Consider the following 13,799-nt stretch of genomic DNA (forward strand, 5'->3'; position numbering starts at 1 on the left):
CACTGCTTTCTCCTGCAACTTTTACAATGTTACTTATCTTAAAAAGCAAAACGTTGCTCTTCTATACAAAGCAGAAAACACTAAATCGCATATTGATGTCTTAAGAATACAGTCGCCTCTTGTTTGGCGTAATTCCAGTGCTTATTATGATCACTGAAAAACAGCAACATTAAGAAATGTGTAAGCAAGTAGAAATGTGGAGGGTTTGCAGTAGCTGTGAAGGAACATTTCTCTAGCCTGAACATTGAACTGATGGCTGCTGGAAAGCATCCATACATCTCAAAGAGAGGAATTCGTCATCGCTGTTGCTGTTTGAATCCGGTTTGAATAGACGCACTGTTTGTATTCCTCCATCAGCTGACGTAGAGGTCGTCAACGTGACTGTGGCTGTGGTGAATGGATGTGGATATTTAATGGATTCTGATGACCCTCTGAAGCACGCAGTTGACATGCTGCTGAATACTGTCTCTGTTTGAGCTCTGCTTCCACAAGAACAGATACAGAAGATCTTTACTTATACTGCAATATCTGCATGAATTTTAAATTAAAGCTCCTTATTATATGCCATTTAGAATCTGAGCTCATTGAGCTCGTCGTTTTTTTTCTGTTTTCTTTTAACTGAGCTCCTCCCGCGTTGTTTGTTCTGAGCTACCTTGCTTTTATGTTCTGTCTGCTGTAACATAGTAATCACCTGACATTTGGAATAAATAAAATATTCCTCAGTCTTTTTCTTCTTATTATTATAGCAACACTACCCATAGTGACAGTCACTCCAACAACAGTGCATAAATCTGAAATATATGCTGCAACTGAAAGTATAAAACGTTAGAATAAATACAGGCTCTTATATTGCAATGTGAGTTATTATTTACTTTAATGTTACAATGTTAAAATGTGACTTTAGGGTACTTTTATATGATTAAAATCAACAAATTTAAAAGGGTCTTGGATAAAAAGTCACTTGCGGTTTGTGGAGAACAGGAAAAATAAACCAGCGGGCAAAATTACAAGTGTAAGGATTACCAGGCTGCTTTCTTTGACAGAGCGTCAAATACCAAGGTGCCCTTTGGCATCTGTGCTGTGACACACAAGGTATATGGCTATAATTAAACAGGCCCTCCCTCCCAGCTTCTTATATGCAGTTTGTAAAAGACCCCCTGGGCATCACATTTAAACACAATGGGTAAGTATAAATTTAGAACATGTTTTGGATGGGGTGTGTTTTAAAACGCTAATCAAATGATTGTGTTTTCGTTTTGCTTTGTGTTATGTATTAAATCTTACCAACAAATGAAAAGGAAGTGAACAGGAAAGGAATCAGCAGGTGGAAGAGAAGCAAAGCATAGTATAAAAACCTTGAATTGCACTCTTCTGTCTTGACCCTATAATGTAGACTTTGTTGCTTCTTACAAGAGGACAATTACCTCTCATCACCCAATATTGGTGTCACTGGTGTACAAAGGCACAGGTGCCAAAGAACACCATGAATGTCTGTCTGCAACATGACAATGGCAGGATTTGCCTCAGTGGGAGGAGTGGGGTGTATAATACCTATCCAGTATATGGTTAAGACAAGGTGGTGAAGTCAGTCACGTTCTTTAAGTCACACCTCAAACATGTTTTTCCCCAATTATTTATTATTCCTGCATTTCTCACTTTATTACTTTTTAATGTTTTATTTTGTGTTTCCATTTACATTATAACCAGATACTCTAGCACCAGCATCTGCAGCTATATTCACCAAATCACCTGCAGTTCTGCAGCTAATTTGAGTTAAAAGAAAAAAGAAAAGGAAAAAAAAAGTTAATTCTGATCGAAAGACTATAAAATATTCACATATTGAGTCGCTGCTTGTTGTGTTTAATAATGAGGGAAAACAAATGAGTCACAGTAGACCAAACACTGCATTAAATGCTATGTTGATAGTTGTTAATACAGTAAATGGCTGAAAAAGATAAGAAATAATGCACTGTCAATTAGCTAAAATATTAGCTGAAATATTTAGCATGATGAATAAATGGTTTATCCATTGACCAAAATGAAAAGGAAAAAACAAATAGTATAACAATATCCACTAAAACTGTTTAAATCAGAACATGTCTCCTTCTAAAGGGCTTAAAATTACTCCTGCTCTACATAATTGCACATACGGACTCTTGCATCAATTCCACATTTTCCTTCTATGCTGTTTGCATAACCTTTAAGGAAATTAGTACAAAGGGCCTTGACTCATGGGAATTCGCCACTGTTTGACAGCATTATTTAATAGTGATGATTTTATCTTAACATGATGAAAAATTGTGATGTTCTAACACATTTCCTGCAGAATGTAAAGGGTTGATACAGCCCACAGTATATATATATATAGATATAGATATATATGGCCTGAGTCACCTGAAGAAATGGTACAGCAGTATAAAACAGATATTGAGCTCTTTATAAGGAATTAAATAAATGCAATTGAAAAGTTTCCGTTTTGATTAGATTTGTCCTCCTGCTAATAATCTGACAAAAAAAAGGCAAAGTATTTGTGCTAAACAGGAGTGATTTACTGGGAGACAAGTGTGCAGCCTGTTGCATTTGCCTTTGTTCACCCACTATTTAATCCCACATCATTTAATTATACCTCATCCAAGCCAAGTGCTACATGCCATCAATCTCAATCAATCAATTACCCAACTAAACAAGCCATGCTTAGACATTCGTTCACTCTCAATTTCCCCATTGTGCTAATTACACTTAAACATGTCATTCCAAATTAAAATTGAACATTTAAATGGGATTAGTAGCATCTAACTGAAACATCACCAAGACAACCAGCAAGTCGCCCTACCTGCCTTTAATTTAGACGGCTTAACCTCGAGAATAAATATGGAGAAAATCCCATAATCTGCTATATTTCACACAGAAAAAAATCAATACACGGCTAATGTTCTTTGAGAGAAGCATTATATTGCAGTGATTGTATGAGTAAGGGAGAAAAGTGGCTGGTTTGTAAGGTTAAACTATTCCCATTAAAATTTGAATAATGCTATTGACCTTTACCTGGGATGGATCACTTAAAGTAATGGGAAATGGTGGCACTGACAGAATTATGATGACAGAAATAGCTTATGGTTATGAATAAGGTCTTGTTCCTCAAAATGCCTATCAATTTGTCAAAATCACTAACATCCACATGCTCAGCTGGAACCCTTAACAGGGGCCCCCAAGCCTGTCGATGTCAGTCATTGTGTCATTTAAAACACTTCTCGCCTCTATCTGTGCCATGCCACGTGTGTCAATCACTGATGGGAGATCAGATTGCTGCCACTGCTGCTGCTCACCCACGATGAATCTACATCTGTACAGTATTTTTGCCTCGACGCGAGACCTTTCTTCCTTTGTGAGTTTGACGAGTATCAGCAGCGCAGGATGAGGCAGGCAGGTTCAATCCAGCTAATGTATTCAGCACGGTAAACAGGCGGAGTGAATTTGACAACAGATACGAGTTAATAAATTCAGCGCCGTCTCGGAGCAGGACAAGACTACAAAGTGAAACCATGTTTTTTGATCAAGTCACAGCGGCACACCACTTTAAACATTGATATCTTTTTATTAAGACAAGTACTCTTCTGATTTTTTTTTTTCCTTTTGTAAAAATGTTGGCGTGAACCAATACAAAATATGCATGGCCATATGAGAAACATCCTCTTCACTACACAAAAGAAAATATGCCACCTGGGAATAGAGAGAAATTTAAGATTCAACAACATAAACAACCATTGTGGGGTTATAAAACAAGCGACCCGCCCACCCTGCTCCCGACCCTTCCCCACGCCGCCGCCCCAGGCTTTAAACATAAAGTTCATCCAAATATCCAAGACGTTACAGATCGTTGATAAAACTTCATGTCACAGTAAATACACCATCTTCATCTATGAATGCAAACAGATGCTTGATTGACTGTCTGTGGTCACATCCTATAATTACTAAATAACCGATACTGCATGAGCAAAATGTTACAGTGGAGGAGGAGGAAGAAGAAGAGGTTTCATGAACATCATCGTGATTTTGTTGACACTGACTGTACATCATTTTTGTCTGCTTAACAAATCTAGTTTTTCTTTCTTTGTGAACTAGGTCTATGCAAAATAATTAACGTTTACTGTAACAGTGCACCATATTAAGAACACATAAACTTGTACAACTGAGAAAAACATGTACATCCTGTGGTTTCTTTACTTTTTCAAATAGCTGTGGTACTACAGTATATACTTGGGGCCATAAATTTGCATTCTACCTGAGATGCAAAAAAACACAACTATTAACACTCATGAACCTGAGAGAGTGAAAACAAACATACTCAATATCAAGTATTTCAAAATAACAAAATCAAAAACGGAATTAGAACGATGCTTCCGGCGATCTTTTAACGTTGCCCCATTAAAAGCAGCAATCACCATTTAAGATAAATATCAAATCCCAGAAAACAAAAAGGTCATGCACATAACTGTTCCCATGACACTGTAACTACAATCCAGAAAAGTTACTTTTATTGTAGCTTATTATAGCTTTAAGTACAGTATTCCTCTCTGATAATACAGTACTACAGAGCCTTGTCCTTGAAAATATCCAAATAAATAATAAATGAAGTGAAGCTGAGATAATAACACTTTTTTTGTGGTCATTAATTAAGACAAGTACTATATCCTGGAATACAACATTCTAGTCAGTGGAAGCTGCCAATACTTTTTTTCTTTTCCAGCTTTAAACTCATTCCAGCTTTTTTATGCTGCAGGTTGTAATTGTGATGCCGCTCTATGGTGCGCGGACAGACGACTGGGATGAGTATTGGCCCTGTAAGTTAGAAAGGACGGATATATACAAGATATACTGTAAGAGTGTACATGAGGATACTGTATGATACTAACCAGATGCCTCAAAATCAAAGGAGAAGGCACTAAATTAAGTCCTTCAGTCTTTTCCTTTATAATGATAAGTATCAAGAGGTGGGTTTAAGGCAGTGGTTATCCTTTTTCATAATACATTTACAGATTTTTTTTTCCTCCATTATTTTAGGCAATACACTGAAATCACTCGCTAATTACCAAACGGATTTTCCTCTTCTAGTCAGAGGCATGAAGCGCGCGCCATGTGCACACTGCCGATTTGTGTTGTCGAACAAAAAGAGAGAAATTTCTAACAGCAGACACTTCGTCTGTGAAGGTTTGTGGCTGCAGGAGGACAGTAAGAAAATTATCTTTCCCCCAAGTCTAAAGCTATCTGCAAATCTTTGATAACTTGTAAGGCCAAGAGCCCTCGCAAGTTATCAAAGGTGAAAAGTCTAAACACACAGCAAGAAAATATAACTCATTCATATTTGCAGCAATACTTGTGTATGGGTAAGGGCAAAAAAAGAATAAAAAATAAGCGGTGAATTTTTTGTTCACGTGCTGTATTGACAGAGACGTGCCTTGATATTTTACATGGGCAGGAAACACTGAAGGCCTAACATTCTTTCTTCCCTTAGATACGGCAAATAAAAGGGTAAAACCTTGGAAAATTAATAACTCAAGGCCTTTTAACATCTCCCAGTTAACTGGCCAATATAGTGTGCCATCAAATAAAGTCAGTTATTTAGCGAGAAGCTCACTGCAAAGCTCTATGCTTTACACAAGCTATACTTGCTGTATACTGTATATGCGCACTATAATTATTAGATTTGGTCCAAGGTAGACTACGTGGGTGGTATGAAAAGGTGACAAATGTCATATTTAAAACAAAAGCGCACAGACACATGGCAGGGCATGCCAACAGCTAATGAATACCTTTAAATAAAATGTTACGATCAGTGTAGCAGGACCTATTTTGTGTAAGGCGTGTATGTGTGAATGTAAAGTTTGACCCATAATAACACCTGCAAACAGAGTCTTTTGGGTCAATAACTACTGAAGAGGGTTAGAATCAGCTACACTTACAAGCTGCAGTGAAGCTCAAGGTAGCCAAGTCTCAAGCTAGCTGGCTGTTGGCTGTAGTTTTCTATTTATCATAGAGACATCAAGCTTATCTGAAGCTTAGCAAAAGGCATTGTGTAGAGTTATTCTCTCTCTATTACAGATTCCTTATTTATGTATTCCAATCAGAAATGACAGAAAGGGCTATATAGAACTTAGAACTGTATATCATGGCACATTACAGCTGCCAAGATATCGTAGGTGGAGTTGGGCAAAAGCCTCTTAGCGACTAATCGTCAGAAACCACAAAAGATTGGTTGTACTGTGTGGTTTGGTGCGAAATGGTACGTACCGCCACTTTTACATCACCTTCATGTACAAATACATTCTATGATGAGCAAAATTACTCACGACTGTTATATAAGTAATCGACACAGTGAACCTGACCTCAAAGGGGCTGAGGGAAATCTGCGCTGTAATACTTGAAACCCAATCAGACCTGCATGTACGAGGGAATGTGGGTAGGAGGGGGGGCCTCTGATGAACTTGCAGGCACTGTTGGACTTTGACCCAGCGGGGAGAAATGTGTTGACACCGTATTCCAGTTAATGAACTCTGTAGATTGCTCCAAAAAAAGAAAAAAAAAGAAAAAAGCACTGAGGAGCAGGCTCATCACACTGTATCTGGGTACATGAGCTCAAAGCTAGCTGCGGCACACATAGACGAAGCCAAATACAACAAAAGATCAAGTGGAGTACATGATAAAAGACAAAAAAACGAATCCAATTCAACCGGCGTGTGAGGGGAAAACAACGAAACAAACAAAAGAAAGAGAACAAGGCACAAAATTGTCTGTAAAATAACTGAACTGTACAGAATAGGCCCCAGCTGTCCAGGAAGGGTCGAATAGGACACTCAGCAACACCTCTTCTTCTTACCACTTGGCCACCACGTCAGTCCAACTTTTCCCGCCTTTTTCTTTCTTCTCCTTCTCTTTAAATATTGCCCTCCCTGCCTTTAAGTCATCTTCAACCAATCAGAGTTAGACACAATGCTCCTACAGCACCACCACAACCACCATCACAACCACCAGCATCCCCACCCGTCTCTCCTGGCCTGTCCAGTTTAAATATAATACTCCTTCTTCTCGTCTGTGTTGTTGTGTCCCCCCTCCGCGTTGATGATGGCCGTATCCGCATCGGCTGCGTCGTCCGCCCCTTTGGCTTCATGCGTGAAGTAAGTTCCTGCAAAAGAGCGCACGCAAATTAGCTGCATGCCGCCTCGTCATTCTCTTGTTCACTTCAATCCCATTGTACTCCATCGGCAACAAAGAAAAAGCAACACAAAAAACCCACTTGAACGCTTAAGATGTGTTCATGATCAAGTATGATTGCCCTGCCGGTGCTTTACCTTTGTGTCTGGCAAAGTATCGACCAAGAACAATGAGCGCGCAGAGGATGGCAAACATCACCACAGCAACCACTCCACCGATGACAGCGTGGTCAATTTTCTGTGGTGCCCCCTCCCCGGCTCTGGAGTCTAAAAAGAGGACAATAACCGTAAATAATTTCATGATCAGCAAACCCTCTCAGGCAGCAACAAAACTAATACCTTCACAGAGACGTGGACAGCACTGGAAGCTGTGGCTATTATATCATTAGGCTGCCAAAATAAACGAAATTGGTTTGTTTTGTCTCAGAGCATTTTAGCATGACCTAACCACAGAGTGGAAACTCTTGAAAAAGCTGCTGAGGAAAAAAAAAAGCAAGCTTATGTTATTTGCCAATGAAAAATAGATGATAAAACAGCACAAGCTGTTCCAGAGAGGAAGGTAAACTGTTCACAATATGTTGCTAAACATCCTTAAAATAAGCTATAAATCATTTCAGTTTAGTTTGATTCAGCCTGCTAATAACCAAACTGATGCTTTTTACTCAGAGCAATGTTTCATTTTTCCTCACCGATATCCTTCCAGGCTGTATCTGCGGCATTATAATGCAGTTGTCCGCAAAACCGTTTAAAATTAAGCACCTGTTAATTCAAATTCAAACCCAAACCCATTCACATATTACATTTAACACTGACGTTTAGCATTTTGGGGAAATAGGCAGACGGGCTTTCTCGCCAACAGTTAGATGAGAAAATCAATATCACTGTTGTGACTGCATGGTAAATAACAAGCTACAGGCTGCAGCCTGTTAGTTTAACTTAGCATAAAGCCTGTAAATGAGGGGCTGGGGGTGGGCTACTGTGGCCTACGTTAACAAAATTCCACTAATTAACCAAATTCAAGTACTGTGAATTTACAGGGATTGTGTGCCAGACTGCTTCTCTGAGTTCTGCGGCAACTTGTTCTTTGTGCTAAGCAAAGTTAACTCGCTCCTGAATGTAACATGTACAGACATGAGGGCAGCATAGATAAAGAATGAGTGAATAAGAACCTCGCAAAAGTCTCAGCCCACCCTTTATTTCTTTATGTTTTGCTAGGAGAGCATGAAATAGGTGCAGCAGTTACTGAAACATGCAAACAAAAATCCAAATACCGTCCATAAGACAGAAATATAGTTTCTGCACTGTTACTACAAGCATAAAAGTCAATATTTGGTATCAACAGCTTTATTCTTAACTTTGTTTTAATTTCTCTAAGTAGTCTCAGGAATAGATCTCCAGGTTCTTAAACGACATTCAAAGCTCTTCTTTGGATGTTGGCTGCCTTTTTGTTCTAGTCTCTATCAAAATGATCCCACACTGCTTCAATGATGTTGAGGTCCAGACTCCGGGGAGGCTAATCTGTGATTGATAGTGTGCCACTGTGTGTTTCTATTCCAATATGCTTTTACTACATTGGTAGTGTGAAAAATGAAGCTGTTGTCAATCAGATACTTTCCAGGTGGATTAAAATCTGACTATATTTTTCTGCATTCATAATTCCATCAGTTTTAGGAATATCTCAATACCTCTGGCTGAAATGCTCCAAACCATGACAGGGCTTCCACCGTGTTTTACAGATGGCTGCAGACTCACTGTTGCACCTCTCACTTGACTTCCTCCATAAATATTGACCATGATTTCAACCAAAAATGTCAAATGTTGAATTCATCACTCCATAAGACCTGTAGGAGCCATTGGATTTGGATTGATACCTTATGTATGCCGCTAGAGGTCACTTTTTGAGTGACCGTAATTAGTGGCAGATGTGTTTTTGATCGGAAGCAGGCAAATAGTTTGTAACCCCTGCGCTGCTATGTTAATCGTGGAAACAAAGAATCTAAAGGACAAGATGAGTAAGGCTGAAATTATTGGACTGTATCAAGTTTAATAAGTTAATTCATACCAGAGACATTGCGTCACCCTCGCCAACGAACACCTCAGTGGCTTCAAGAGTAGGCTTAGCCTCTATAATACATTAGCCTTTCTCCCTGTGTCCAAAAGGGCCAGATGCACGTATCTGGCCCTGTGTGAGGTTTTTGCTGGATTTTTTTCTATTTCTTAAGGACACGACTTAATATTTATCTGCTGTAGGAAGTTTAGGCCCGCTACTCCTTCTGTTGCCCTCTGTTTGTCCAGTTTTTTAAGGACACAGCGCACACCACGTTGAGATATGCCAAGTCTCATTAGGAATCACTGGTGCACAAACACTGTCATATACTGTTGATCCTGTCATACTATGTTATCTTTGCATTTTTCATAGATTTAACTAAGAAATGGTAACAAATTATGCATTTTTGTGACAGGCTGCTAGAAACAAAGTTGTCTGTTGTATGTAGACACAACAGTGGTTCAAGTTTGGTGAGTGAGACCATCAGAAAGTCTGGAGGACTATCGCTCAAGACTTTGAAAATTACTAGAAAATCTGGCTCATTGAAAATAAAATATGAAGAAACTAGGGCTGGCTCGAGACTTTAAAACGGTCATTTAATTAATAAAAATATCTAATCTATTTTCTGAGCAGGTTTCGAAAAGTCACACTTCTGTCTAAGCATACATTTGTGGTGTTACACTGTTGAACCCAGCTCGTTACGTGGATATTTCTAGCGCTTCGATAGCTGATGTAGCTGCCCCTTGAGTGAGCGATGTTGAAAAATGTTTTAAGACAGTTATTTCACCATGAAACAGTAGACACTGTCTGCAATTTCAGCGAGGGTTCACACACTGTAAAATACAGTCTGATTTAAGAGGCCATTTCTGGAAGTTATAGAGCTCAATCATCAGAAATAGACACAAGTCTGGAGATAAATTGGCGCCCGGTGTCCCCATGCAGAGAAATACGTGGCTGCCTCAGGTGTCAGAGAGTATCACTGTCTAGCACTTAGCCAGATTTATCCGTGCACCACAGAAGAACATGGCAAAATTTGAAGCCTTTAAATTTCTAGTCTCAGAATAGTTCAGAGGCATTTATCAATAGTCTATATCTGTGCACATTTGGACTGATGGAGGAGTGGCGGGTGAGGGAATGGCTCCACTGTTCTTTGCTGCATGAGGGAGCAGCTCAATTTTCCATCAATCTCACTAGTCATGCTCTGAACTTGAATGATTTTGATAAAAGACGAACGGAGAGTTCAGAATTTCTTAAAGCTGCGAGGGCGTAATAAGTCGAGTTGAAGGGTCTAAGACGAGCGACGCGGGCAGATCTCGGCCTAAAAAACAACACCTTATTTAAGCTGCGTTCACTTAGCACCGGGACATCTTAGCAGCGGAGCTACAATGAAACTAATTAATGAGAAAAGTTGTGTTTCAGTTGAGCGCTCTCTTAAAATGGACTTGTCTTCACAGAGCAAGCCGTTGCTGTGCGTTGGGGTGTGCGAAGCAGGGATGTGCAAGGCGCAGTTTGTTTACTGTATCGAAGATGTCAGATAGCGCGGCTCATTCCCCGAGGAGAGGGAACAGCCCATGCTCCATGCTAATGAACATGCACCCACTAAATGGCCTGCGAACCGTCCTGTCTCCTCTCCCCTCCCTCGCTCACTCCCCACCCCACACCTTGCTGCCCTCACCTTGCTCCCCGCTGTCTTCCGTTTGACACATCCACCAGGAAACATGCAGGGTCTCAGCCGCCTCTGCACACCGAGGGAGAGTTTTATTTAACAGGTAGAAAAATTCGCCCAGAGTAAGCACCGAGACCTATCACAAAAATGTCAGAGAGAAACCAAAAATCCTATAATACCTACAGTATCAGCTGTTATGGTTGGTTGCATTTCATGTTGCCTGCATTAAGTACACTACTCAACACTAGTTTTTATTTTTATCTCTCTGTGCTTACTGCAGAGGATGTTCTGCAAAAAACATGGCCTTAAATTTAGTATACATACAATAGATAATGAAGCCTGCAGCTTTTTGCAAGGAGATAATCAAACAGTAGCAAAATAATGCAGTGCAACACAAATGTCTGAAGTGCATTTTAAGGTAATTCCTAACAGAAAGGTCAGTATCTGTGAGAAGCACTACTCTGTCTTCAGAATTCTTCTCTATTATCAGGCAGGGTAGGTCTGCTGGTAAGATGCTACTCTTTGCTTTTTTTGCAGTGTTTTCGGAAGTTTTTTAAGGAATCAAATCAGAGGCTAAAAGTCAGAATAAACCACACAGTTTTCAAATATTTCCCTTTTGTCAAAGAGATACTAGGTATCTTTTGGTGTCGACTCATGAGCGCCCGACCCCTTGCCATGAAGCATATTTTGCAGTGTTATTTCTTGTTGTGCTGGGCTAACATTGTGGACGATATTTACTTCAAACCACAGGTTAGCTGTGGTGCCTGAACATCATCAAAATAAGGGTTAAAACTGAAGCTAATCGCTGACTGAAAACAAAGCACAGACCTCCCTAAATGCAGTGAGTGACTTTGAAAAATCTCCTGGCTGAGACAATTGTGACTAAAGCCACCAACACACCTCCAGCCTTCCTATAAGAACCAATGCCAAAGGACACCTTGTGCTTATCTCTGTGATGCCAGCAGCTTCTGACAATAAACAGCCTTTGCTACTTTGCTACATACATTTGGTGGCCATATCTAAGTCAGATGAAAGGAACCAAAAGGCTTCTTTTGGGTTCACAAAAGGTGAATTCAAGATTTTTTGAGACTTTAACAGCAATTTAACAAATGCCACCTGTGGATAGATAAGTGCCAGACAGTGAATTGCTGGATTAACCCATTTAAAAATGACACACTTATACAAAAGTTTAATTTTTTGGCTCATCATCACTTGATGAGGAGCTTCCCGACTAAAGATCCCTGTAAAAAGATTAAAAAAACCACCTTCTCACACAATACTCTAATGCAAGTGTAATAACATTACTACCTTTTACAAAAGGGTCTTTTGTGAATTAAATTCGTGGCTTAACACCTGCAGAGCAAATCTCCAAATGAAATAAACGGGAAAAAAATGATTCCAGCAAGCTGCTTAATGCTTCAGAATAATTCAACCTCGATTAAAAGAAACCAAAAAGTTCATACACATTTTATTAACTAATCCAAACGCACACGTACCAAATATCAGGAGCCAATCAAGTTTAGGGTTTACTTAAAGATGTTTTTACATGCAGGCAGGTGGAATGCGCTACCTTGAGATTACTAGGAAACCATCTTTTCCTACTTGCAGCTAGCACTTAACTTGCCAACAACGAATCCTGTATGCATGTCACAAATTACGGACACACCTCATTTGTGATCCTGTAAGGTTGTATGTCACTCACATGAAAGACTGAGTAAGCAGAACATTGTAGAATAGCAACGTTAAATAAACAGTAAAAAGGTTTCCTCTCCAGAAATGCTGATCTGTGTCGGACACTGATCTCTGACAGGAGCAGGAGCAGATTTACCTCATAAAGTGTTACAGTAACATTACTATCATTCGTCCACATTCCTGTGATAATGCCTTTGTCACTCACTGCTCCAGCACATCCAGGATCAAGATTGTGATTCCTTCCGGCATACATGTTCAGTATATATATAATACTAGACTGTGCTAGGAGCAGGAAAAAAACTCCAAATGACAGGCAGTATTATTAAAGCAGCCTTTGTGGCCTCGCTTGAATTAAGTAGAATTTGATTATGTCTGTAATGTGGCTGGTGTCCATACCGCCAGCACAGCTCTGCTCACGGCTCGGTCGGGGAGTGCTGACATGCCCACACAGGCGTCCTGACAGGATGTGCACAGCCGTGGGGATTTATGGGGGAATAAAGAGGATTTGCAACTGATGCCTGTGTCTGCACGGTGGTGAAATCTGCTCCGCTGAACTCCCAGTACCACATGCTTTACAGTCGCACCTTTCCAGCTCTGTACTGGAATGACTAATTGCCTCTCTGGTCAGTAACAGAGCGTCCTATCTGACTGCTACTGTCACTGTTAGAGATCACAGCTGCAGGCCTGTCACCGGGCTGATTACATGGACACATGATTTCAGCCTTCCCATCTTTTTCTTTTAATAGTTTTCCACTCACATAATGAGGAATTTCAGCACACATGCTTCAACCCAACACACACGCGCATTATAATTTATAGATGTAATTACATGGATATAATTGAAACAATGACTCTCGTGCATTGATACAGACAAAAAAAAAAAACCCTTCACTTGCACTGAATAGAGCCTCAGAGTAACTATTTCCAGGACAAGGGCAGGACAATGAAGCATTGCTGCAGAGTAAACTTAAGGACTGTCAATAGCCATTTTTACAGCATTGAACTGCTAACATCCGCAGCTCTTGTATTTGTTGCCATTCGAAAAGGAAATGAACGTAATGAAATGAGCATACGTGGGCAATCTCCACCAAATCATTTTTTTGTATTGCTGTTGTAGCAGACCGTCAATAGAGCACAACATTGTCCTCAGCTGAATTCCAATGTCAATGCTCGCCCGCTAAATAGA

The 13,799-nt window shown here is 39.9% G+C and overlaps 1 protein-coding gene across 3 annotated transcripts in view; it reads right to left on the minus strand.

Annotated features, from left to right (window-relative positions):
* Positions 1-3,596: 3,596 nt before the first annotated feature.
* Positions 3,597-13,799, minus strand: part of cadm1b (cell adhesion molecule 1b) — a 162,672-nt gene continuing 152,469 nt past the window's right edge. For all 3 annotated transcript variants that reach the window (XM_087851052.1, XM_087851053.1, XM_006801572.3), the window contains 2 exons: positions 7,347-7,475; positions 3,597-7,180 (listed from right to left, as the gene is read on the minus strand). In XM_087851052.1, the coding sequence (XP_087707178.1) occupies positions 7,062-7,180; positions 7,347-7,475 (248 nt within the window). In that variant the 3' untranslated portion in view covers positions 3,597-7,061. The remainder of the gene's footprint in view (positions 7,181-7,346; positions 7,476-13,799) is intronic.

The sequence above is a fragment of the Neolamprologus brichardi genome, chromosome 14 (genome assembly GCF_056152115.1).
Source record: "Neolamprologus brichardi isolate AB-2024 chromosome 14, ASM5615211v1, whole genome shotgun sequence".
NCBI classification, from domain to species: domain Eukaryota; kingdom Metazoa; phylum Chordata; class Actinopteri; order Cichliformes; family Cichlidae; genus Neolamprologus; species Neolamprologus brichardi.